This window comes from Onychomys torridus, chromosome 4 (assembly GCF_903995425.1).
Source record: "Onychomys torridus chromosome 4, mOncTor1.1, whole genome shotgun sequence".
Classification (NCBI taxonomy): domain Eukaryota; kingdom Metazoa; phylum Chordata; class Mammalia; order Rodentia; family Cricetidae; genus Onychomys; species Onychomys torridus.
The window spans coordinates 140,733,666-140,758,733 of NC_050446.1; the positions used below are offsets into that span (position 1 = coordinate 140,733,666).

Sequence of the window (25,068 nt, forward strand, 5' to 3'; positions counted from 1 at the left end):
TCAAGTGTGACCTGCAGGAAGAAAACAAGTCATGGTAGAGGGGTTCCCAGGAGCCTCTCCTGGAAGATCCCTGAGTGCTGCAGGCCTTTCCTTCCATGTGAGCCTTCATGTCTGGGCTTGGAGACCTTGAGGCTGACTCCACTTGCCCCTTCTCTGTCCTTGCCCAGTTGTCTGGCTTCAGGAGTATCCCTCAGGTCATCAGGGTGTCTGCAGCCACTTTCAAAGAGAACACTGACAAGAGAAGGTTGGACAAACCAATGTTGTCGCCTGCTGACCAAGCATGGCTCTGCTATCCTCAAAAGCTTTGGTGGCTTTGTGCAGGTTGAGAGACTCCAGAGACTCAGGTTGCCCCTCAGTGCAGAGCGTGATCTCTGGGCCGTAGCAGTGCATTTTCCTCAAGGCAGAGTCAGAGAGCCAGGGAATGATAAAGGAGTCCCACTTTATACCCAAGCCATTGAGGTACTGTGGGGGAACTGAAGCAAAAGCCTCTAGCTGGTTATCTGGGTACCGGTGAGCCAGAAGAAAACTTTCGGTTACACACTCTACTAGGATATAACAGGGCATCCTTCACACTTCCTCCAGCTTCTGCCTTCTGAAGAAGACCTGGGCTTGAGCCTCAGTTCTCCTTCCTTTTGGCTGTGTGGAAATAACAGAACAGTTAATCTCTCTGAGCCTTAGTTTCCAGATTTGTAATCCAAAAATGGCAACAGCTGCCTGCTGGGGCAGCTCTAAGCACTGAATAAAATGATTCATGGCCAAAGCAATCCTGAGTAAAAAAGCAATGCTGGAGTTATCACAGTACCTACCTCAAACTACACAACAGAACCATAGTAACAAAAGCATCATGATTCCGACATAAAACCAGAAATGGAGACCACTGGGGTAGAATAGATGACAAAGACACAAATCCACACTGCTACAGTCACCTGATGTTTGACAATACATTATTTAAAAATAAAATAAGTAAAATAAAAAATTAAAATGAAAAATCCTCAACAAATGATGCTGAGTAAACTAGGTATCCACGTGTAGAGGGATGAACTAGATCCTTATTTCCCACACCACTCCAAAATCTGTCCAAAGTGGATCAAAGATTTAAATGTAAGAAATGAAACTTTGAAACTGCCAGAGGAAGATACAGGCATAGGCCAGGACTGTCTGGAAACCATTCCAGTAGCATAGGGCACAAGAGTGAAACTGTCGAATGGGATTCCATGAAGTCACGAGCTTCTGCAACACAAAGGAAATGGTCATCAGAGTGAGGGGACAGCCCACAGGACAGGAGAGAATCCTTAACCGGGGTCAACATTTCGAATGCACAAGAACTCAAGGATCAAAGAAACAACATCTAGTCAATACAAGAGCACATGTCAGGAACAGACAGTGTTCAAAAGGAGAAACACAAATGACCAAGAAATACTTGGAAAAGAAGTTATATACTTCCTTACACTGAGGTTACATCCTACCTCAGTCAGAAAGGGTGTCATCAGGAAAAGCAATGTCACCCGGGATGTGGGTAGGGAGAGAAGTAGAGCTGGTGGAAGTGTAAACTAAGGGAATCACTGTAGAGTGTCTTCAGAAGACCAAAACTAGAACTATCATGTGACTCCTGGGTGGACACCTGATTAAAAAAATGAATAAACAAAATATGGGACATATACACAACAGAATTTTATTCAGATCAAAGGATAATTATCCATTCACCTATTATGGATACCCAGGCTTGTCCCACATCCTGGCTGTTGTGAATAGTGTAGCAATGAATATGGCTGACCAGGTATCTGTGTGGTGTGCTGACTTAGCTTCCTTCAGGTATGTATCTAGGAGTGAATAGATGGGTCATATGGAAGTTCTATCTTCAGTTTTTTATTTTGGTTTGGTTTGGTTTGGTTTTTTTTTCAAGACAGGGTTTCTCTGTATAGCCCTGGCTGCCCTGAAACTTACTCTGTAGCCCAGGCTGGCCTCAAACTCAGAGATCCATCTGCCTCCCCAGTGCTGGGATTAAAGGCGTGTGCCACCATGTCCAGATCTGTCTTCAGTTCTTTGAGGACACTTCATACTGATTATCATGGTGGCTGCACATATATAAGGAGGGAGAGTTCCCCTTTCATTAAATCTTTATAGCCATCTGTCTGGATTGTGTTGCAGCCTTGGTGTAGTTTTGATTTGAATATTTCTCTGACAGCTAAGTATACTAAACATTTTTCTCCAAATATTTGTTGGCCATTGTACTATTTTTTCCTCCATTTTAAACAAAATAAAAATTATTTAAACAAGACACTTGATCTGAAGGGAGAATTATCTAAGACTCATTTTTTTTTATTTTTATAGGATGTCACACAATGAACTTTGATCATGTTCACCCAAACTCCTGATGGGAGGATTTTTTAATTTAATTTTATTTTACATATCAGGCATGGGTTCCCCTGTCCTCCCCCCTCCCAAATCCAACCCTGCCTTCCCCCCAGCCTCACCCCATCCCCATCTCCTCCAGGGCAAAGACTCCCCAGGGGATTCAGCTCAACCTGGTAGATTCAGTCCAGGCAGGTCCAGTCCCCTCCTTCCAGGCTGAGCAAAGTGTCCCTACATAAGCCCCAGGTTCCACTAAGACTCATTTTTTATAGAGTACTTTACCCCTACTTAAAGATGCGTTGCCCCACATGTAACAGCTTTGTACAACAAAAACTATAAAATTGTCCCTTTACAGTACTAAATAAAACATACTAAAGTTCTCCAATCAAAGTATGCAAGGGTAATTATGCTATTGGGTCTTGTTATTATTGAGACAATGAGAACAAAACAACTTACTGGAATCTACAAGCTGAAGGGGTGTGCCATTAATAATGAAGGGGTTCCACAGAACCAGAACTTCTCCATTCCAGCTTATTTAATGTCAACAGAAACAGAAGACTGGCCATTTAGTTTCGTTTTTGTTTTTTAAGAATAATATGATTGTGCACATATGACAGTTACTTTCTGTCTAATCAAATGGGAGGGAGACAGAAACAGTAAGACAGAGAAAGAAATTGTCCTGTAGTGGTGAGGACAGGGTAGAGCTGACCATCATTGTTAACTGAGATGATTGTATTGGAGTGAGGTGACAGGTTTGCATATTAGTAGATACCTCCTGCTTGCTGCAGGCCTCCTCCTCCTCCTCCTCCTCCTCCTCCTCCTCCTCCTCCTCCTCTTCCTCCTCCTCCTCCTCCTCTTCCTCTTCTTCCTCTTCTTCTTCCTCTTCCTCCTCCTCCTCTTCTTCCTCCTTTTCCTCCTCTTCCTCCCCCTTCTCCTTCTCTTCCCATCCTCCTCTTTCACTTCCAAATGTGCAGGTGTGTCTGTCTCACTATCTGGCTGCCCATCAAATTGGAAACTTATCAGCCTTGTTGGCAATCCCTGACTCCCATCAGTTTGCTAAGTAGACCATTCCTCTCAATCTTCCACAGCCCCACTGAACCATCTGCTCCACACCATTCAACTAATGTGGTTGCTTTTCTCAGCTGAGTACAGGAGTCTTCTCAACAGCCACTCTATAGAAAGGTACCAGGTCCACCCTAAAGGAGCCCCTCTGTATTTCTTCTTTTGAGAGCTGCTCGTTCAATAATTTTCATTTAGTGACTGAAAAATTTCAGGGAGGGGGAGATTAATTTTTTAGGTCTTTCTACATGCTCGACATTAATCCTTTGTTGGAGGTATAGCTGGCAGAGATTCTCTCCCATCCTGTCTGGTGTCTCTTCACTCTGGTGACCTTTTCCTTTGCTATGCAAACACTTTTAAATTTTCTGTTCTTTTAGAAAGTGTGTGTGTGTGTGTGTGTGTGTGTGTGTGTGTGTGTGTGTGTGTGTGTGTGTGTGTGTGTGTGTGTGTGTGTGTCCTGTACATGATGTAAGAGTAAAAATGGAAAGAAAGGGGCTGGTGGTGGGTGAAGAAAAGGACAGTGTGTGTGTGGGGGGTGATGGAGGGTAATATGGTCAAAGCACCTGAATGGGGATGCCATTATGAAATTTCCATATTTTTACAATCAATATATGCTAATAAAAATGATCTGGCTTGAAAGAGTAAAAGTGAATGAACTACTTCTATTATGAGTTCTTAGTGGAGAGAATGAGACACAGTGAGGTTAAATATTTTACTCTCTGAAGAGCTGGGATTGGAAACTAGGAATTCTGACTCCAGCCCACAGATTTGGTTGTAAACTAAGAAACATGTTAACAGTATCATGGCTTCCCCCAGTGGCCTATCTGGGAACTGACCAGCCCTGGCCAGTCCAGCACAGGCCTGGTGCCTTGCCTGGGCCAGGCATCCTTTCTTCCTGGCCAGGAAAAAAGGCAGCCCAAATGCACAAACTGTCCAGTCTCTGCTAATTCAGGGTCTGTCAGTGGGGGTAGGAGAAAGGTGCATGGTCTCACAGCCCCCAAGGCTCCCCATCTCAGCCTCTGAGGCTCCCCTCTCAGCCCCCAAGGCTCCCCATCTCAGCCTCTGAGGCTCCCCTCTCTTCTCATCTTTGCTCTAGCCTTTCCCTTATCCTGGTGGGTTAGACAATCTGGCTCTGGAGGAAGTTTGCTGCACTGCCCAAGTTCTGAACTTAGATTTGTCCAGCATTTTTTATGGTCACCCAGTGAGGCAAGTACTATCCTTATTCTCAGACTTCAACAGTATAGAACCATAGGCTTAGCATGCCTGCTCATGACGGCCTCTTCAGCCTCTAAAGTCAGGAATTTGAACCTCCTGGAATTCAAAAAGTGTTTTGATAGTGTTAACTGTCAACTCAACAGAATTTATGACCACCCAGTCTAGTCATGCCTGTAGGGGGTTGTCTTGATTGTTAACTGAGATGAGAGGAACACACACACACACACACACACACACACACACACACACACACACTATGGGTGGTATCATTCCCTGGGCTACAAAAGAAGGCTAGCCAAGCACCAGCATGCATTCACCATCTTGCTTCTTGAGAGTGGATGCAATGTGACGACAGGCTGCTGCTTCTATGACTTCCCATCAAGATAGAAGGTCATTGTGACATTTGACCTAAATAAGCCCTTTCTCCCTTAATTTACATTTGTCAGGATGTTTTATCACAACAATAGGAAGAATGACTAAGACAAGCACATTATCTTGGCCTTCTACTTGTCCCTAGGCAGACCCCAAAATGAACCTTATATACAGAGAAAATGGCTTAGGAGCATATTTCTCACACAAGAGAAATATGTGCAGAGGCACAGCTAATTGGGGTTCAGTGTCAGGGCTCCGTGTGGCATTTCCCCCAGCATCTGTTTCAAACATGGGGTGCACCTCTTGACTAACAAATCTTACTGGAATGCCACTTGTCTTGATGGATCCAGCATCAGTTTCAAATGGTCCCAACAGTTATCAGGACTGTAAGTCCTGCCCACTGTCTGAACTGAAAGGCCATTCGCTGTCCTATCCCTTCTCAAGCACATGCCTTTGGTTGGTTCTTACAGATGGGTCTTCCCGAAGCAGCACCATGCTGACATGGTCTGTGAATGCTTTCCACTGGTCAGCTTTAATGAGTGAAAGCCCATGCTCTAGAGAAAGAAGCGGTAGGGGAAGCTGTGGATAAACACTGGAGAGGAGATCAAGGCCAGAGCCACCCCAGCTGGGGTCAGAGAGTTCCATGGAGACACTCAGTTGATTAGCATTCTTACGATCATCCTGCTTGGTCCCATCAACATCCTACAGGCAATGGGGGTCACTGAGCATCTGTACCTCACACCAAAGAGACGAGAAGACTTAAGTGAGGGACTTCAGCCCTTAGAGGACACTAGCAACCATTAGGAAGACTTGTCACAGCTTAGATTTTTCTGGAGACTCCTCTGTTCTCTGATCTTGTTCCCCTTTCCATGTCCCGATACTCTCAATTAGATAAAAGTTGTCAGAGACTGAGGGTTCGGAACAGATGGAAAAAGAGGCCAGAGAGAGGGAGAATGGGAGGGTGGGAGGGCCACAAAGAGTTGGTGGCTGTGATGATTAATACTGATCATCAACATGACAGAGTGTAGAGCTACCTCTGGGCCTATTGAGTAGGTAGTTTATATGTTGAATTAATGGAGATGTGAAGACCCACCCTGAGTGTGTCATACATCATTCCACAGGCTAGGATCCAAGGCTTATTCAGGACAAAGTAAGACACCACTAGCATTCACCTATGCTTCCTGCTTACAGACATACGTGACCCCATGCTCTTGCTGCGTGCATTCCCCCACCATAATGGATGGTACCCTCTAACCAAAATAAACCCTTGCTTCCTTTAGTTGCTTCTTCTCAGGTATTTGGTCACAGCATTAAGGAAAGTAACTAACATATTTGCTGAACTGGGATTTATGCCTATTTTAACCTGCCCAGTTCAAGTTCCTTCTGTTCTGTGAAGTGGACTATTCCAGAAACTCCATTCTAGCACTTACCACTATGGAAAAAAAAAACTACTTCAGGAATCCCTCAATAACAAGAATCACCGTGAAGAGGAATGTCATTGTAATCATAATTGCTATGAATTGGGCTATCTCAGGAACCTCAGTGTAACATTGGTCACTGCAGAGGCTATCCCACAATCATAGAAACCTTAAGGCCTGAAGTATAAGGTAACTTAGAAACTTTGCTCAAAGCACCAACTACCTAGGAATGGACAACTCCAATAATTTCTTTTTAACATAGATCAGTGAACTGTCCTAGAGACCCATTTATAACCTAACCCCTCTAGAATGGGCTATCTGTGGATATTGCTCTGTGTAAATAAAATTCTGATTGGCCAGTGGCCAAGCAGTAAGTATAGGCGGGACAAGAGAGAAGAGAATGCTGGGAAGTAGAAGGCTGGAGGAGACACTGCCAGCCACCACCATGAAAAGCAACATGTAAAGACACTGGTAAGCCACAAGCCATGTGGCAAAGTATAGACTAACAGAAATGGGTTAATTTAAGAGAGAAGAAGTAGATAACAAGCATCCTGCCATGGCCATACAGTTTCTAAACAATGTAAGTCTCTATGTGCTTTCTTGGTTGGGTCTGAGCGACTGTGGGACTGGCGGGTAAGAGAGATTTGTCCTGACTGGGCCAGGCAGGAAAACTCTAGCTACAATGGCGCCCAACGTGTTGGCAAGAATTTCCACCTAAAATCTGAGAAAAAAGATTCTAAAACAGAGCTAAAAAGAACTTCCTAGTTGTCTCTCTCAAGTTAGTGGCAGCCTGCCGGTTTGAGCTACTATGGTGAGTTCCTGGCGTGATCGTCTGACCTGCAGTGTGGCGGGAATGAGGAATCTATAAGCGACACTTTGCTCTGCTGCATGGTGGATTTAGCCTTTGCTAGTTTAAAAAAAAAAAAAAAAAAAAGATTTCTGGGCTATGCGCTGCTTTGATAGAACTGCTTCTGAGAGTTGATGGTACACATGGCTCCAGACCCAGAGCTGGTGGTAAACTGTACCACCGCCATGTTGGGAAGCTGAGGTAGGTGGAGCCAGCAGCCACAGAGGCATTTCAATCTTACAAAGACGGATATTACACAGAGAATCTGGTTTGTCTTGTCTTTGGGACTTTTATCTGCAGAAAAAGATTTGATCGTAAAAGCTGTTGAGTTAAATAAATACGTAAATTGTAAAGGTAACTTGACTTCAAAATTTGGATATAAGGATATGTTGCTTTGGAAAAGAGTCTCTGCTTTTGTTTCCACAGAAAGCCAGAGGCTGTGGATTTGTTCCAGATTTTAAGATACATCAGGTTTGATCAGCCAAGACCACCTGAAAGGTCTCTGATGACACCATGGCCCAGATGATCCAACATCCAGAATGGTTTCAAGGCAACTGGCTCAGAGGTTCACCCTAATGGACTACTCCATAATCCTAAAATTTTCTTTGTGTCCCCATAAGATACAGTGCCCCCCATCCAGCAGGAAGTAGTAAGAGAAACTACGCCCACATTCCCAAAATTATCAAGCTGGCTTTGGAGATGGAATTGGCTCACTCCTTCTCTAAACCCAGACATATTGCTAAAAGAAAAGGTTAAGAGATTCTTGTGTCCCAAATCAGAAGAGCCCTCTGGTGTGGGACAGAGAAAAAGCAATATTTTTATCTAAAGCAGTTTGATTATAAATGAGATCTCTTTCTAAAGAAGAAAAGGGGATATGATACAGATATAATAGGATGAAAGGGTAGATTGAGGAACTTACTTCTAAAGAGCAACAACTTGTTTAAAATGTTTTACATTGGTATAGATTTTAGTCTATTGATACAAACTTAAAGTTAATTTTGTTATACTGTGTTTCTAATCGTGTTTAAGGTATTATGTTTGTATAGCTCATTTTAAATTGAAATGGATAATTAAAAATAGATTAATAATTAGTCATCTATGATAATCATACTTGTAGCCATGTTAGTTAAGTCTTCTAGATATACATAGACATATTTCAGATAGATAGGTAATCTTCAAATACTTCAAAGACCTACAGAATATGGCATTTAAAATACTTTTAAAATTTAGACTTTCTGGACAGTGAGACATGTCTGCTCCTGGCAGCACCAATTTACTTCAGAGAGGAGGATGGGCATTGAAGACACTTCATATGGAGTTTATCTTCACCTTGGCGAAAATAGCCATTTGGGCAGGAAACTGTTCTTGCCTGGACTGCTTGATCAACTGGACATGCAGGACCCATAGAAAGGTGACCACTAAATTTTGCTTGACAAAATGGTCCTTCAGTTTCCTGCTTCATAGAGGACACTGGCAGACATTCTACAGGACACTGAGAGAAGTGACCGAGAGACTCTAGCCCTGTGGGCTGAAGACAAATGCCCCAACTTTACAAAGGAACATTAGGTGACTGTCCAGACTGCCAGCTGTCTCTGTCTACCCTGCAAGACTCCCAAAAGTTGCTTGCATCCTTCTCCCGGTTCTCAGGTAATATTATATCCTTCTGAGGTCTTTGATGTGGTTGAAGACTAGATAGTTATAATTTCCTCAGTTATGACAAAAGATAAGTTAGATATAAAACCTTAGACTCACAAATATAAGATAAATAGGATATCTTCTTTAATATTGTAACTGTAATTCTTGCTTGATAATTGTTTTGTTATATGTAATTGTACTATGTAAAAGTTAAAACCTTCCTTTAAAAAAAAAGAAAAGGGGAAGTGCTGTGGATATCGCTCTGTGTAAATAAAGTTCTGATTGGCCAGTGGCCAGGCAGTAAGTATAGGCGGGACAAGAGAGAAGAGAATGCTGGGAAGTAGAAGGCTGGAGGAGACACTGCCAGCCGCCACCATGAAAAGCAACATGTAAAGACACTGGTAAGCCACAAGCCATGTGGCAAAGTATAGACTAACAGAAATGGGTTAATTTAAGAGAGAAGTAGATAACAAGCATCCTGCCATGGCCATACAGTTTCTAAACAATGTAAGTCTCTGTGTGCTTTCTTGGTTGGGTCTGAGCGACTGTGGGACTGGTGGGTGAGAGAGATTTGTCCTGACTGGGCCAGGCAGGAAAACTCTAGCTACACCTCACTATAATACTACAGAATAGACTTTCCAGGAACCCAGCTTCAGTAAGCATTGGTTCTATGGCTCCATGATTTCATATCTGTTTTCAGTATCCTTCCCACAGGATGTTCAACACTGAATAGGAAGGTAGGATTGGAGGATTCTGTGATGGATGTGAGAAAGAAAACTTACCTTTAATCAGCCAATTGATGAAAGAGGATGGGAAGCTTTTGTCCTGGAGAAACAAAGCAAATTGTAAAAAATAACTCAGTAAGTGTATACCTATTGTGTGTCAGGCTCTGTGTTACATGTAAACCTGACACCAACTTTGCAACATGAGACAACAGACAAAGAAAGGAGGCTTGGAGATGGGAATGGCTTTGCCCAGGTCAAACACTGAGCTGTCACAACACTGTTCCTAAATTCCAAAATTCAGACGTGCCCTTGGACAGCTGAGGGCTGACAGGCAGTGGACTGTTGACCCCAAGATTCTACCTTGTGGAAGGATCCAGGAACTGGCCCACGCTCCTGGCCATGTCCCAGCCTGGAAAGAGCAAGGGTGGGGAGGATATAGCCAAGACCACCAGGATGACTGCCCCAGTACCCTGAAGGCTCTGTGTATAACAATTCTAAGAAATAAACTTGATTGGTTATTTAAGTCCTTTTAAATCATGGGCAAAACAGAATAAGTCAATAGTTTTTTGAGTCCCTACTCTTCTCCATGTATGCCAGGCCCTTCCTCACCTAATCATATTCACAGTACTGAACACCATCAATTCAAGTATGCATTACTTAATGGACCAGTAAGACACTGTAAATCTTGCCAGTTAAACTCTGATATCCCCTTAAATAGAAGACACCAGCTCCAGGTATGTTATGACATAGGGACACATGTATCCTGGAAGAGACGTGCAGTGATAACTGTGTATGGCTATGAAAATCACCCCTACCTAAAACAAGAAAACTGGACTTCAGAGGTGAGGGCATGGTGCTTGTGGCTACACAGTCATTCAAAATCAAAGATCATTCTGGCTGTCATGGTGGTACAGCTTGGACACATATCCCAGCCAAGATCTCAAGTGCAGAGACCTGGCTCCTCTGAGTCCTCAAGAGGCTGTTTGTACCTTAAAGTCCATGTGATAAGATCGTTGGAACAAAATGGGCTGTGGGGTACTGGGCAAGTTGTTGTCTGCCAACATCCCAAGTGAGGCAATATCTGATGGAGAGAAAGAGACAGGAAACAATGGGAAGAACATAGAATATAGGAGACATTCAAATGATGGAAACAGAGGCTCATAAGCAGGTGTGTCTAGAAGAGAGATGATTCCCCAACTGTTGAGTACACACTGAGGACACAGAACCCCACCATCATCCAGGAAGTGTTGTGGGTGCTCTCAGCCTGGTAAAAGCAACCCACCTCTCCTCCAAAGTAGACCTCTGCTTTCCCAGGCCCACCAGACTCCTTCCTTCCATCTTACAGAACTTGCCATCTCCCTTCCACTCCTCTTTCCATTCATCTGCCCATTTTCCTTCCCCCTTTATCCATCTCAGTAGCTTACTTTCCCCTTGACTTGGCCACAGTCCATCTCACCTCCTCTTGTCTTCCTACACATCTGCTAACCGACCCGTCTTTCCATTCATCACTTATTCATCATTGATATATCATACATGCACACTGCAACACTATCACTCTTTGTCCATCGATCCTTCCTCCTCCTGTCCTCAAATTCTTTTATTTGTGTTTTCTTTTTCCTTCCATTTCCATTTGTCTATCTTTCATATCCCTTTATCACTCCTTCTGCTTTCCACTATCCACCTCAACCCCACCCTGTCCTCCTTCTAAGTGGCCATCACTCCTCCATCATCCTCCCACTGTTTTCTATCTCTCATTCCATATTTCTGCTTTTCCCACTCACTGTGTCTACCACATCCCTTCCTTCCCTTTTCATTTCACATACCAGTAGAGTTTATTTGGGAAAAGTTCTACTCTGTACCCAATCTGGACTTGAGACAAATGGAAAGGCAAATGTAACTGAGTCTCCCTCAATGAGCTCCAGGCTACTGGAAGAGACAGCCAGGAGGTAGACATCTCACACAATTCACTGAGTGGTGATAGGGTGCACCCAAAGGCTATTGGGGTCCTGAGGAGGGAGCTCTGCTGGGAGAGAGTTTCAAAGGCTTTGAGAAGGACCAAAATGGTGATTACCCTGGAGGACAAAGGGATATTTTAGGCATAGATAGCTGGAGGGAGAAGTCTGCAGAGCTCAGCCTTTATGTCCCCAAACCTTGTGGAGGATATGGAGATGGCTTAGGTACTCCACTAAAGGAAGATGGGAGAACACTGGAGACTCAGTGTTAGGAAAGTCCTTGACAACATACCCTGAGGTCTGCAGTTGATACCCTAGGAAATGGGGGATCTGATTTGTGACTCAGAAAGGTCTCTCTGGCAGCTGTATAGGCATAGGTATGGTGGCTACTGCAGCAGTTGATGCAACAAAGCAATATGGAGGCAACAGCTTTACTTACTTTTCAGAATGGTCAACTGTTGGTTGATGATGTAGAACCAGAATCTGACCACAGGGCACAACTGCAATACAAAGAATCAGAGGCCTTGCTAAGATGGTACTTGTATGTACTTGACCAGTATATATATGCTGAATCCTTTGTAATCTAAGATGCTTTGCAGGACAAGACTTTCACATAAGATGGAGAAAGTCTACCATAAACCTGTCACAACCTCCCTCTTACCCAGGCCTATGCTGCCTGCTACAGTCATCCCTCAACCACTGTCTTTTTCTCTCTCCCTTCTTCAGAAGCAGGGGCCTTGACAAAGGGCAGGAAAGAGATTCTGCACAGCTTAGGGATGAAGCTGTCCTCTACCAAAATGGGCTGGTCCTCTCTCATCGCTAGCTACAGAGCCTACTGCACAGCTCATGTTCAGGATCTGTCAGGGCCATGTTGTCAGACTTACTATGTTGGGCAAGGAAATATTCAAGGACCATTTCATCATTGATTCCATCATTGTGGAGAACATGCTGCAGAGGGAAAAGGAAATCGTTGGCAATGATCATTACCACTAAGGGCTTTGAAGTAATCTGCTATACAATCTGAATAATGGTTATGTCTCTGCTGTTAAATCAGTGGTTCTCAATCTGTGTGCTGTGATCCCTTTGGTGGTTGAACTACCTTTTCAGAGGGGTCACAGATCACATATCCTGCTATCAGATATTGATTCATTAACAGTAGCAAAATTACAATTGTTAAGTAGTAATGAAAATAATTTTATGGCTGGAGGTTACCACATGAGAAACTATATTAAAAGGTTAAAGCATTAGGAAGATTGGGAACCACTGTGTTAAATTAAGCAAGTATGCATTTTTCAAACCTACCCAGTGAACCTAGCTTAGACCTCTCAGGTAGACTATAATGTACTTTTTTTACTTCATACTATTTTAATTTGGGTTTGTTTAATACAAGGGTGATACATGTGTCAATTCTTTTTTCTCTGAACGTCTAGTTGATGAGAAATGTCAAGATATTTTACAACTAGGAAAAATACAAGTATTATAGGTTTCCTTGCATATCAATAAAATTAGGAGACAACAGCTTTCCAAACATACCTTATACATTTTCTGCAAAGACAGAAGAAGATAAAGTGGGGGCTGAAGAAATTGCACAAGTGATGAGGACCACTTGATGCTCTTCCAGAGGCTTTGAGTTTCTCAGAACATGTCTTGTGGCTTAACCGTCACCTGACACTCTTTTTTTTCTCCTTTTTTTATTTATTATATTTGTGTTTTAATTTTACACATCAGCCATGGGTTCCCCTGTCCTCCCCCTCCTGCCCCTTTCCCGAGCCCCTCCCCTCCATTCCTATCTCCTCCAGGGTCAAGACTCCCCTGGGAATTCAATTCAACCTGGTGGATTAAGTACAGGCAGGTCCAGTACCCTCCTTCCAGGCTGAGCAAAGTGTCCCTGTGTAAGCCCAAGGTTCCAAACAGGCAGCTCATGCACTAAGGATAGGTCCCACTGCCTGGGTGCCTCCCAAACAGTTCAAGCTATTCAATTGTCTCACTTATCCAGAGGGCCTAATCCAGGTGGGGGCTCCATAGCTTTTGATTCATAATTCATGTGTTTCCATTAGGTTGGCTATTTGTCCCTGTGCTTTTCCAATCTTGGTCTCAACAATTCACACTCTTACAGTCCCTCCTCTTTCTTGACAATTGGACTCCTGGAGCTCCACCTGGGGCCTGGCCAAGGATCTCTGCATCCACTTCCATCAGTTATTGGATGAGAGTTCCACACAACAGTTAGGGTGTTTGGCCATCTGATCACCAGACTAGATCAGATGAGGCTTTCTCTCGACCATTGCCAGTAGTCTACAGTGGATGTATCATTGTGGATTTCTGGGGACCTTTCTAGCACTTTGCTTCTTCCTATTCTCATGTGGTGTTCATTTATCATGGTCTATTATTCCTTGTTCTCCCTTTCTGTTCTTGATCCAGCTAGGATCTCCTGCTCTCCTAAGCTCTCTTTCCCTCAAACCTTGTCCTTCATTATTCCCACTGTGGTCCAGGTTGTTCATGTAGATCTCATCCATTTCTCTGTCATTGGGTGATCCCTGGGTCTTTCCTAGGGTCCCGTTTTCTAGGTAGCCTCCCTAGAGTTGTGTAGCAGTCTAGTCATCTTTGTGTTACATCTAGTATCCTCCTATGAGTGAGTACATACCATGTTTGTCTTTCTGAGTCTGGGTTACCTCACTCAAGATGATTTTTCTAGATCCATCCATTTGCCTGCAAACCTCATGATGTCATTGTTTTTCTCTGCTGAGTAGTACTCCATTGTGTATATGTACCACATTTTCTTTATCCATTCTTCAGTGAAGGGCATCTTGGTTGTTTCCAGGTTCTGGCTATTACAAACAATGCTGATATGAACATAGCTGAGCAAATGCCCTTTTGGTATAATTGAGCATTCCTTGGGTATATGCCCAAGAGTGCTACAGCTGGGTCTTGAGGGAGATGGATTCCCAATTTTCTAAGAAAGTGCCATATTGATTTCCAAAGTGGCTGTACAAACTTGCATTTCCACCAACAGTGGAGGAGAGTTCCCCTTGCTCCACATCCTCTCCAGCATAAGCTGTCTTCTGTGTTTTTGATCTTAGCAATTCTGACAGGTGTAAGGTGGTATGTCAGAGTCGTTTTGATTTGTATTTCCTGGATAATTAGGGATGTTGAGCAATTCCTTAAATGTCTTTCAGTCATTTGAGCTTCCTCTGTTGAGAATTCTCTGTTTAGTTCTATAACCTATTTCTTAATTGGACTGTTGGGCATTTTGATGTCTTATTTCTGGAGTACTTTATATATTTTGGATATCAGCCCTCTGTCAGATGTGGGGTTGATGAAGACCTTTTCCCATTCTGTAGGCTGTTGCTTTGTCTTGTTGACCATGTTTAACATACCATTTTTCTACTCTTTCTTTAATTCACCCCTGAATACATGTCCATCCATCCATGCATGTTTGCACTCACTTATCTTCCTTCCATACATCTATCCATCCATCTGTCTATCCACTTCTCATCCAACCAGCATTCCATTCATTCACCCTTCATTTTCACTCACATATCTCCCATGGACTTGTTCCCTATATGTCTCCAGGAATAGTATCTATTAGCTCAATATGTGCTGGATAAATGAATGATAAATATAAGGCAACTTCTCCCCTAAAGAGCTCATACAGACACATCAGGAGATGACAGGCTAGCATGAAAAGTGATGTTATAAAACTCCTACACAGGATCTCTCCATGAGAGCTTGGAAAAAAGGAACACCCAATATTCTTGATAAGTGGGTACTGCCAAGGAGATCTGGGCTTCTGGTCCAAAGGCATCTCCTTCTGCTTGTGATTCCAAGCTCCTTGAGACAGAAGCTTGACAGGAAGGAGGGCATTAAAAATAGAGAACACGCCGGGCAGTGGTGGCGCATGCCTTTAATCCCAGCACTTGGGAGGCAGAGACAGGTGGATCTCTGTGAGTTCGAGGCCAGCCTGGGCTACCAAGTGAGTTCCAGGAAAGGTGCTATGCAGGAAGAGTGGTAACTACTCTGTGCATCGCACCATCCCACACCATGCCCTGTTTGGTGGTGCCCAGTTTTCCTGGGTTTATACCTACCCTGTATTCACTTGGATCCCATTGACTATTGCCTGGCAGCTCTTCACAGAAAATGAGAATTGGCCAGGCTCAATCTGGTGCAAATCCAAGGGGATCACAATGTCCACATCCACTGTAGAGCCATTGAGAAATGAGATCATCCTGGGATTTATGGGAGAGGGCTGTTAGATGCTGCATGCATGTCTGGAAGCACTCTAAAGGTTTCACTGTAACTTGTAACTTGCAAACAGGTATACGTACTTGTGGGTGAGAGGTAATTATGGAAAAGGGGCTGGCCAAAGAAATTCAGTGAGATCAGAGCTATCTTTGTCCCTGGCCAACTGACCTGTGAAACCAACCAATCACAGAGCAGGAAAGTATCACCCTAGCCTTGGAACCCAGAACCAGGGAAAGAAACACAGCCTGGGTTTGGGACCTGAGCCAGAGAAAGGAACACTTTATCCCCAAACCCAGAACCAAGGAAATATGCCCTGACTCTGAAACCAGTACCAAAGAAATACTCTTGGTCCCTAGAATCTTCCTTAAAGAAATATGCCCTGTAACTGGATGTCAACATGCAGAAGATTGCAAATAGATCCATATCTGTCACCATGCACAAAACTCAAGTTCAAGTAGACCAAAGACCTCAACATAAATCCAGTTACACTGAACTTGATAGAAGAGACAGTAGGAAGTAGTCTGGAATGAATTGACACAGGAAACCGCTTCCTAAATATAACACCAGTAGCACAGACACTGAGAGCGACAATTAATAAATAGGACCTCCTAAAACTGAGAAGCTTTTGCAGGGCAAAGGACATGGTCAATAAGAACAAACAACAGCCTACAGAATGGGAAAAGATCTTCACCAACCCCACATCTGACAGAGGGCTGATCTCCAAAATATATAAAGAACTCAAAAAGCTAAACATCAAAATACTGAACAATCCAATTAAAAAATGGGCTACAGATCTTAACAGAGAACTCTCAAGAGAAGAATCTGAAATGGCTGAAAGGCATTTAAGGAATTGCTCAACATCCTTAGTCATCAGGGAAATGCAAATAAAAACAGCTCTGAGATACCATCTTACACCTGTCAGAATGGCTAAGATCAAAAACACTGAAGACAGCTTATGTTGGACAGGATGTGGAGAAAGGGAACACTCCTCCACTGTTGGTGGGAATGCAAACTTGTACAGACACTCTGGAAATCAGTATGGTGGTTTCTCAGAAAATTGGGAATAAGTCTTCCTCAAGACCCAGTTATACTACTGTTGGGCATATACCCAAGGAATGCTCAATCTTACCACAAGGACACATGCTCAACTATGTTCATATCAGCATTATTTGTAATAGCAAGAACCTGGAAACAACCTAGATGCCTCTCAACTGAAGAATGGATAAAGAAAATATGGCACATATACACAATGGAGTACTATTCAGCAGTAAAAAAACAATGATATCATGAAATTTGCAGGCAAGTGGATGGATCTAGAAAATATCATCTTGAGTGAGATAACCCAGACTCAGAATGACAAACATAGTATGTACTCACTCATAAGTGGATACTAAATGGGAGGGAAGGGGTGGCCATACTGCAATCCACAACTCCAGAGAGGCTAGCTAACAGGAAAAGACCCTAGGAGGGACATATGGATGATCCTGTGAAGGACAAGTGGAAGAGATCTACATGAGTGGGCTGGGTGACTGGGGTTGGGGGTGGCAGAGAGTGAGGAGTGGGGATGAGAACATAGGGAAATGGGAGGGTCAAGCTGGAACAGGGACAGAGTAGGAGGGCAGGGAGAAAGATACCATGATAGATGAGGACATCATATAGGAATAGGAAGAGGAAGGGTGCTGGGGAGGCTCTCAGGAATCCACAAGGTTGACCTCACCTTGGTCTGCTGGCAGTGGTCCAGAGGGTGCCTAAACTAGTCTACTCTGGTGACCAGCCTAGCAAATAACCTAGCTGTCATCATAGAGCCTTTGTCCAGTGACAGATGGAGGCAGATACAGAGATCCACAGCCAGGCACCAGGCTGAGCTTTGGGAATCCAATTGATGAGAAAGAGGAGAGATTCTGCAGGTGAGGGATGTCAAGATCATGATGGGAGGATGTACAGAGATGACCGGCCACACTAGTAAAAGCCCATGAACTGCAGACTGGTGGCTGTGGAGCCCCCATGGGACTGGACTAGGCCCTCTGGATATGGAAGACGATTGTTTGGCTCAAACTGTTTGGGGGCACCCAGGCAGGGGATCAGGATCTGTCCCTGGTCTATGGGCAGGCTTCTGGAATCCAGTGCCTGTGGTATGACACCTTGCACAGCCTTGGTGCAGTGGGAAGGGGCTTGGACCTGCCTAGGCTCAGTGTGCTAGGCTCTGCTGACTCCCCATGAGAGACCTCAATTTGCAGCTTGTGGGGATGCAAGGTAGCTTGGGAAAGAGCAAGATGCTGGGGGTTTGGAGGAGGGAGGAGGGGGGTCTGTGGATAGCATTGGAGTGAGTAGAAATTTTCTTAATAAAGAAAAATGAAAAAAAAAGGAATATGCCCTGGCCTTAGAATTAGTATCAAAAAGCCAAGAAAGGCCATTGAAAGAAACAGTTTGGCTCTGAAATCAGGTCCATCTATGCCCCTAGCCCACAAAACTGACCAATCCCTGGGCAGAAAAAACTAACCAATCCCTGGTTGACTCTGCCCCCAAGACATCCTGTGTAAACCACCCTGCCTGGTCAGTTGTAGGCTGTTCTCTCCACCCTGGTAGAGGCAGCTACTCTTCTGGACTCCTCCTTCCCAAATAAATCTCTTTCTCAGGAGAGTTTTGGGTGTGAAGATCTTCATTCACTGGCACAGAGAAGAACCTTGCTGAGACGTCCCTCAGTGGACAGAGCAAAGGGGAGCTGAAAAACAACAATTTTTCTCCAGAGCCAGAAGAGATTTCTACATTTCTGCAGTGATTTCTCCTTTTTGCAGAGTGAAGCAAAAGAAGCAACATCTCAGGCCAGAGAAGAAGCAGAGCTCTGCTAGGAAGCCCCCTTAAGTGGGGGCTGAGCAAAGTTCAGCTGTAACAGCTCTCCAGGAGAGGAGACCATCCCCAACCACACCAGGTATAGCCTGACTCCTGAACAGTCAGGATACCCTTCTCATACTGAGCTGTCCTAGCAGCTCCAAGCCTGACTCTCCCAACAGTCAGAATACCTTCCCTTCCCAGGGCAGAGCTGTTCTAAGAAGCTCAAGGTATCTGGGATACCTCCAGGGCTGAGCTGTCTCATCACAGCTCCAGCTGTCAGAGCAGTCTTAGCAGCTCAAGGTGTCGCCTGACTTCCCAAGTAGTCAGGACACCTTTCTCCAGAGTTGCAAAACTCACAGGTAACTGATACATATACCTCAAAAGTATTCCTGTTTTCCTATATATGCTTCTAATTTGTTTTATTATATGTATATATAAAGTCAATAAAATAGTTTATTGTGATAGGCAATGCTTATTCATAGCTCAAGACTCAAAGATAAAAAGTGGTAGTGAAAGACTGCCCCCTGCCCTGTCCATCTGGAGCTCTGCTGAACTCGTGCACATCACCAGTATTAGTATCTCCTCCTAGAGTTATATGTGTACTCACAACCACCCGTGTGCAATGTGTGTGTGTGATCTGTGTGTAATGGTGTGTATGTGTGATGGTGTGTATGTATGATGGTGATGATGATGTGTGAAAGAAAAAGATGGTGTATGTGATGGTGTATGTGTATGTGATTGAGTGTGTGGTGTGGTGTGGTGGTGTATGTGTGTGATTATGTGTATGTATGTGTGATGGTATGTGCCTGAAACTCATCTATTTGGATAGGCCCACCAGCCAATAAGCTTCAGGGATCCCTCTATCTCTGTCCTTACCAGCACTTTAGTGACAGCACAGATCCTGAAGCTGATCTGAACTCATGTCATCAAGCTTGTGTCGTGGGCACTTTTCCAACTGAGCTCTCTCCCTGTTTTCATGTGTAATCTGAATTTCTCTGAGGTTCTATCGAATGTTTGATAAAATGGATGTAATCGCTCCCTCCCTTAGAAACCTACAGTAAGGATTGAGAAGAGCACTCAAAAGAACCGCTGCCCAGAACCTGGACTCTGTGAAGTACTCAAGAATGTTAGGTCTTATCACCATTGCCAGGTCTCTGTAAGAGACTTTTGAAATGTTTGTCAAAGGTGATGTAGCTCAGTAATTGAATGCCTACCTGGTACATGTGAGATCCTGGGTTCAACACCCAGCACAGCAAACAAACGAATGAATGAATGAATGAATGAATGAATGACAAGCTATGAATTGTGCTCATGAGACTTTCTGATAATCAGAGAACTGGCAGATTCATTCCTTGTATCAATCACAGAGTTATTTAAAAGAGTGGTGTGGTAAATAATCCTGGTGTTCAGTCACAGAATAGCTCACAAGTACCATGGTATATATGTATCATGGAGCATTTATTACCTTTCAGAATGGTGGTGGTCAAATAATTGAAAAGACGCCAGCTGAGATCTTAAAGGCCACTGCCTCTCTGTTGTAGGATTGGAGGCTGTTTTCTTTTGCATTTTAATGTTCTCCCCAAGCTTGTTTCAACACAGCCTCAGAATGTGGCAGAAAAGCAAAAAGCTTGACTCCCATTCCTGTCCTGCCATCCTAAGAAACTGTGCCCTTTTTCAGACAATATCAAGATCTTGGGAAAATGCTAAGAAAAGCCAAAGCCATCTTGTCTGTTGAAAGAAAGGAAACCACTCGCTATCTCTAGGAATTTCCTCTGCTGGCTTCTCTCACAATATTAGTTATTTTGCACCACTGTAATCAAGGGCCCAACAGAAACAGCTTAGATAAATGGTTCTTTAGATCTCACAATTTCAGAGACATTGCAATTCTTCTGCTAGGGAAGGCATGGCAATGGGATCATATGGTGGAGGGCACCTGCTCACATCATAGCAGAGAAGGAAGCTGAGGCAGCTGGAGCTCAAGGACAGGCTATGATCTTCCGAGGCCTGCTTCTAGTGACACTTCAACCATCCAAAGCTCTACTTCCTAAAGGCTACACAGCACCCCAAAACAGCACCAGAGTTCAAAGAATGAGCCCACAGAGGGCAGTTCAGATTCAAACCATAACATTCCTCAAATTGCTCACCCTGAAAAGTTGATAGTCAGCTTGGTCTGAAGTTTAAGTTCAAGACGAGATGAGGCAAAGACATTCCATGACAACCGGACAATATCAAAGTGGGTGACATTGAGCCTACAGAAGAGGAAGAGCATGGCAACGTGAAAAAGTCAATTTCCTGGTCTCCTTGGCTCTCCACCCAGTAGTGGCTCCCCTTCCCTCTGTCCCATGCCTGTCCCTCCCTAACCTTGATTTCTATTCTGAGTCCCATTTCTACAAATCCTAGACCAGGAAAGCTTCAGCTAGTATCTGACTTTGCGGTTGATTAAGATGGCAAGTGAAAATGCAGATACCATATTGAAAGCCTCAGCTGGTAACTATGGGATTAGCTTGGAACAAAAGGGTTCTTTTACTCACTGGGGGACAGATGATAACTAAGGGATAAGTGGTCAGAGCATCTGCAATATGCTTTCCTGGTGTAACTTATAATGTAGCAGAGCTCAGAGATGCCCACATAAACCAGAGGGATAGACCATGTTAGAGAAACACTAGGTAGTAACTGAGGCTTTGGAAGAGGAGGTGGTGACTTCTCAGTGTCAACTTTTTAAAGAGACTCAGACCGATGTCTTTCAGGTACCTAGAACCTTCTCTGATCAATGCTTTATAGAATTGTTTTATTGCTAAAGAACTTGAACTCACCGGCTATTGGGTTGCCCAGAATTCATGTTCTTCAGAACATCATTCATGCCAGAGAGACTCCCATGGCCACAAAGGCCACCCAGGGAGCCCTTGCAGATCAGGCCTTCCACAGCTTTGGTCCCTGCTGCCTCCAGGAGGTCATTCTTGATACCAAATGATAGACTGCCACCCAGGAGAAGCCTCTGTAGCTCTTCTCTCTTCCTGGCTAGATTCTGGCTGTTGAGGATAATAGGGCTCAGAAGCCCTTCCTGGCTCAGGATGTCCTGGTTGAGAACAAGTGTTGACAGCTGTTCGTTAAGGAGGTTGCCAGCTCTCTTATGGTGCCATCACATGAATTGTGATGAACTGATGGAGGCAGCCCCATAGTCCACTGGAGCCCCGATATGAACCAGACCTTCAGGTGATACTTCCCCAGTGAGACCATGGCAGTGAGGGATACCAAGCCTTGATCTAAGGTGGCAGGTTACAGCTCTCTCCAAACAGAGGTCAGAAGAGAGCATACTGAACCTCCTACACATTCAGTTCTCTTCTTCCCACAGCTGTGAGCCCACCCACACCACCCGATATCTAGACCAAAGACAATCTTGAATTGTAACTTTACTTTTATCAATATCTTCCAGACTCTGGAACATAGATAGGCCAGGATAGGTCACATGGTATGGAATTTGCCCACCCACTCCTGGAAACATACAAGAGTCAGAAAACACTCTTGTCTTATCATTTTTAAGGAAAGGCCCTCTCTCCCTTCAAGGCCAAATTATGGCTGGTTATGGGCATAATGATACCTCTAAAATGTTTTCCCATATCAGAGACTTAATATGGCTGCTTTGGTGATGAGCCTGCAACTCTCCTTATAAAACCCATCTAAAGGTAGTTTCCTGTCAGCACCTTTCAATGAGCCTGCTTTAATTTCTAACACAAGGATGACCTTGCCTTAAATTTCACATAATCATTATGTAACCTAGAGCCAGAGGGACCAGAGCCAAAAGATACCCTAAGCCCAAACTAACCATTACTACTGAATGGTCATGGTCAAGATTGGTCATGGCCGCCAGGCAGTAGTGTTGCATGTTTTTAATCCCAGCACTCAGGAGGCAGAGCCAAGTGGATCTCTGTGAGTTTGAGGCCAGCCTGATCTACAGAGAGAGATCCAGGACAGGCACCAAAACTACACAGAGAAACCCTGTCTCAAAAAACACTGGTCATGGCCATTGGATGAACTAAACCTTGGGTAGACCTCTCCTCTCACTAATCTTGTTGCAAAATGACTAAATCCCCAGAAAACCCAGCTCCAAACTGACCATCACTTGGCTCTCCATCCAAACCATTAGATGACCTAAAGCCACAGTGGACATTTATTGGTCCTGCCCCAGACTGACAAAATCTTTCAGAAAACTGATCCAACATCACCTTTACCACAGCAATCAGAATGACCTATCACCAGTCAGGCCATTTGTTAAAACTACTCAGACTGATCTATAGCACCAGATGACCCAGTCCCAGGATGGCCATTTGTTTGACCCAGTTGCCCAGAGGATACTTTGCTGGTGATGCCACTTGTGTCCAGGAAGTCCGAAGCATCCATCTTGGGTTGATCAAGTGTATCTACACTGTCCTGATTAATTTCAGAGGTCTTTATAGATGAAGTAACAGTCATAGAAGCCAGTTTTTCACTATCATCTTCCATGTGAGTGTATTCACCTTCATTACCATTCAGAAGTTCTGTATCCAACCCATCATCATCTCTATTTTCAACATCTGCTGAGAAAGAGACATATAGTTGAGTCCTGGGGCACAAGCTCCCATGGAGCCAGGAAATTAGGTGTTCAACCCATGGCCAGCTGTGGCCATACCCTGGAGCTAGGTTTCTTACAAATGGAAAACCAAGGTTCAGTCTTGCACTTGAGCTCAAGAAGCAATGAAAAGTCAGATACATGAGGACCACACTGGTCATCTATGGTGAAAAGAGAAAGTAACTGCTTTGGTTGCTCACAGCTTCTCTGATCTTGATTTATGATTTACACACACACACACACACACACACACACACACACACACACACACACACTATTCTTTTAGTTAGGTGCCAAGGGCTTTGTGAACATTGGGCGAGTACTCATTTCTAGCACTGAGCTATATCCTCCTACTTCTAGATTTTGGCTTTAGCACCCTAGGAGGCCCAGGGTACATCTGAACTTAAAGATAGCTCTTTTCCCCTTTTATCAATATTTTTCCTAACTATATATTTTCCTTTTGGCGCAAGAAGTTTCTGTTCTTTTACATCAAAATTAGTCCTAGGACAAAAATATGTCGCAGGAACATGACTCCAGGTGAGAACTCTTCAGAGATAATGGGGCAAGGCTGTAGACCTGGAAAGGAGGAGTTGTTTGTAAAGGGCTGGTCCTAAGACCAGAAGCTGTAAGTCTAGTGTGTGCTCCCCAAGCAGCTGCTTAAGCTCTTACCTGTGTACTTGTAACAGGCACTTAGAGATTGCTTTTGTTAAAAAGCATAGATGCCTCACTTGAGCCCATAAGCTAGAAGCCTGGCCTGGCATCTGGGCTTTTAGTTTGGCTCATACTCTTGACATGTAAGTTATCTGTCCCTCTAACTTACCTCTTTCCCCTGAAAGGTTGAAGGCACAGGGATTGGTCATTGTCTTAAACTGGCAGACATCTTGGATTTGAGGAAGAGCAAACCTCAAAAGACAGACCCCCTACAGATGAGAATAATTGTCTAAAAGTGGGAGGCCACACCCCAGAGCAGAAGTGATGTCTTGTTTGAACCAGATGAATCTGCTTGAGGGATGACACCAATAACAACTTCAGAACACCCTGCAGAACCAGGATAGAGACAATGACCAAGTAGACCACACCTTGACCCTGATTCTTCATTGTACAGACCTCTTGCTTCTTGCCCCAGTCTTACTCTACTGAACTCTAAAGTTAGAGCCCTAAAGATGAACTTTGGGGATCACCAGACCCCTTTATCTGTTCCTTTTGAAATATGTCAATTAAATCTTTTCTCTCTGCCTTGCTCACCATTGTTCACGTCTTTAATGAGCATATTGTGGCAGGTGGCTGAACCTATAATACTGGGGCTGCCAGAACTGAGGCTTTTGCTCCTCAGGGCAAAGTTGAATGAGACTTAGATCATCAGAGTTGAAGGCCAGAAAGACATCCCTGGGAAGTGGGTCTAAAAATGGAAGACTATGTTAAGACAGTCAATAATGGGAAGAAAGTAGTTTACATTAAATAGGTGTTCTGGATGAAAAGATGTGGTCTGAAAGGGACAGATATCTCTAGGAAAGAGTACGGTGCCTCCAGAAGCTTGCAGAGATACTGACAGATCTTGTTATTCTGATGAATCAGATATAAGGAGAGATGACAGTTGGTCTCTTTGGGGGTTTCCTTGGACAGAACTTCCAAGAAGGATAGGGTGGCTCACCTAACCCATGGCTGAAATCTTCTGATGAAACATAGATCTTGTTAAGCAGGCAGCCAAGGAAGAGAAATGTCCACAGGAGTCCCATGTTCATTGTAAGCACCTGTGGAGACAACAGTTGATGAGTTGGGTAACACTGATCTGTGTGACCCCAGAGTCCTGGGGTCT

The 25,068-nt window shown here is 44.0% G+C and overlaps 1 protein-coding gene across 1 annotated transcript; it reads right to left on the minus strand.

Annotated features, from left to right (window-relative positions):
* On the minus strand, positions 1 to 24,112 carry LOC118581960. Its single transcript, XM_036184351.1, has 13 exons — positions 24,073 to 24,112; positions 23,000 to 23,217; positions 21,460 to 21,746; positions 20,791 to 20,895; positions 15,658 to 15,798; positions 12,460 to 12,523; positions 12,015 to 12,075; positions 10,613 to 10,704; positions 9,681 to 9,723; positions 5,467 to 5,552; positions 1,140 to 1,230; positions 276 to 500; positions 1 to 11 (listed from the first exon to the last, which is right to left on the minus strand). Exons 1-13 carry the CDS (start codon positions 24,110 to 24,112, stop codon positions 1 to 3), a joined length of 1,464 nt encoding a protein of 487 aa, XP_036040244.1.
* Between the last annotated feature and the right edge of the window lie 956 nt (positions 24,113 to 25,068).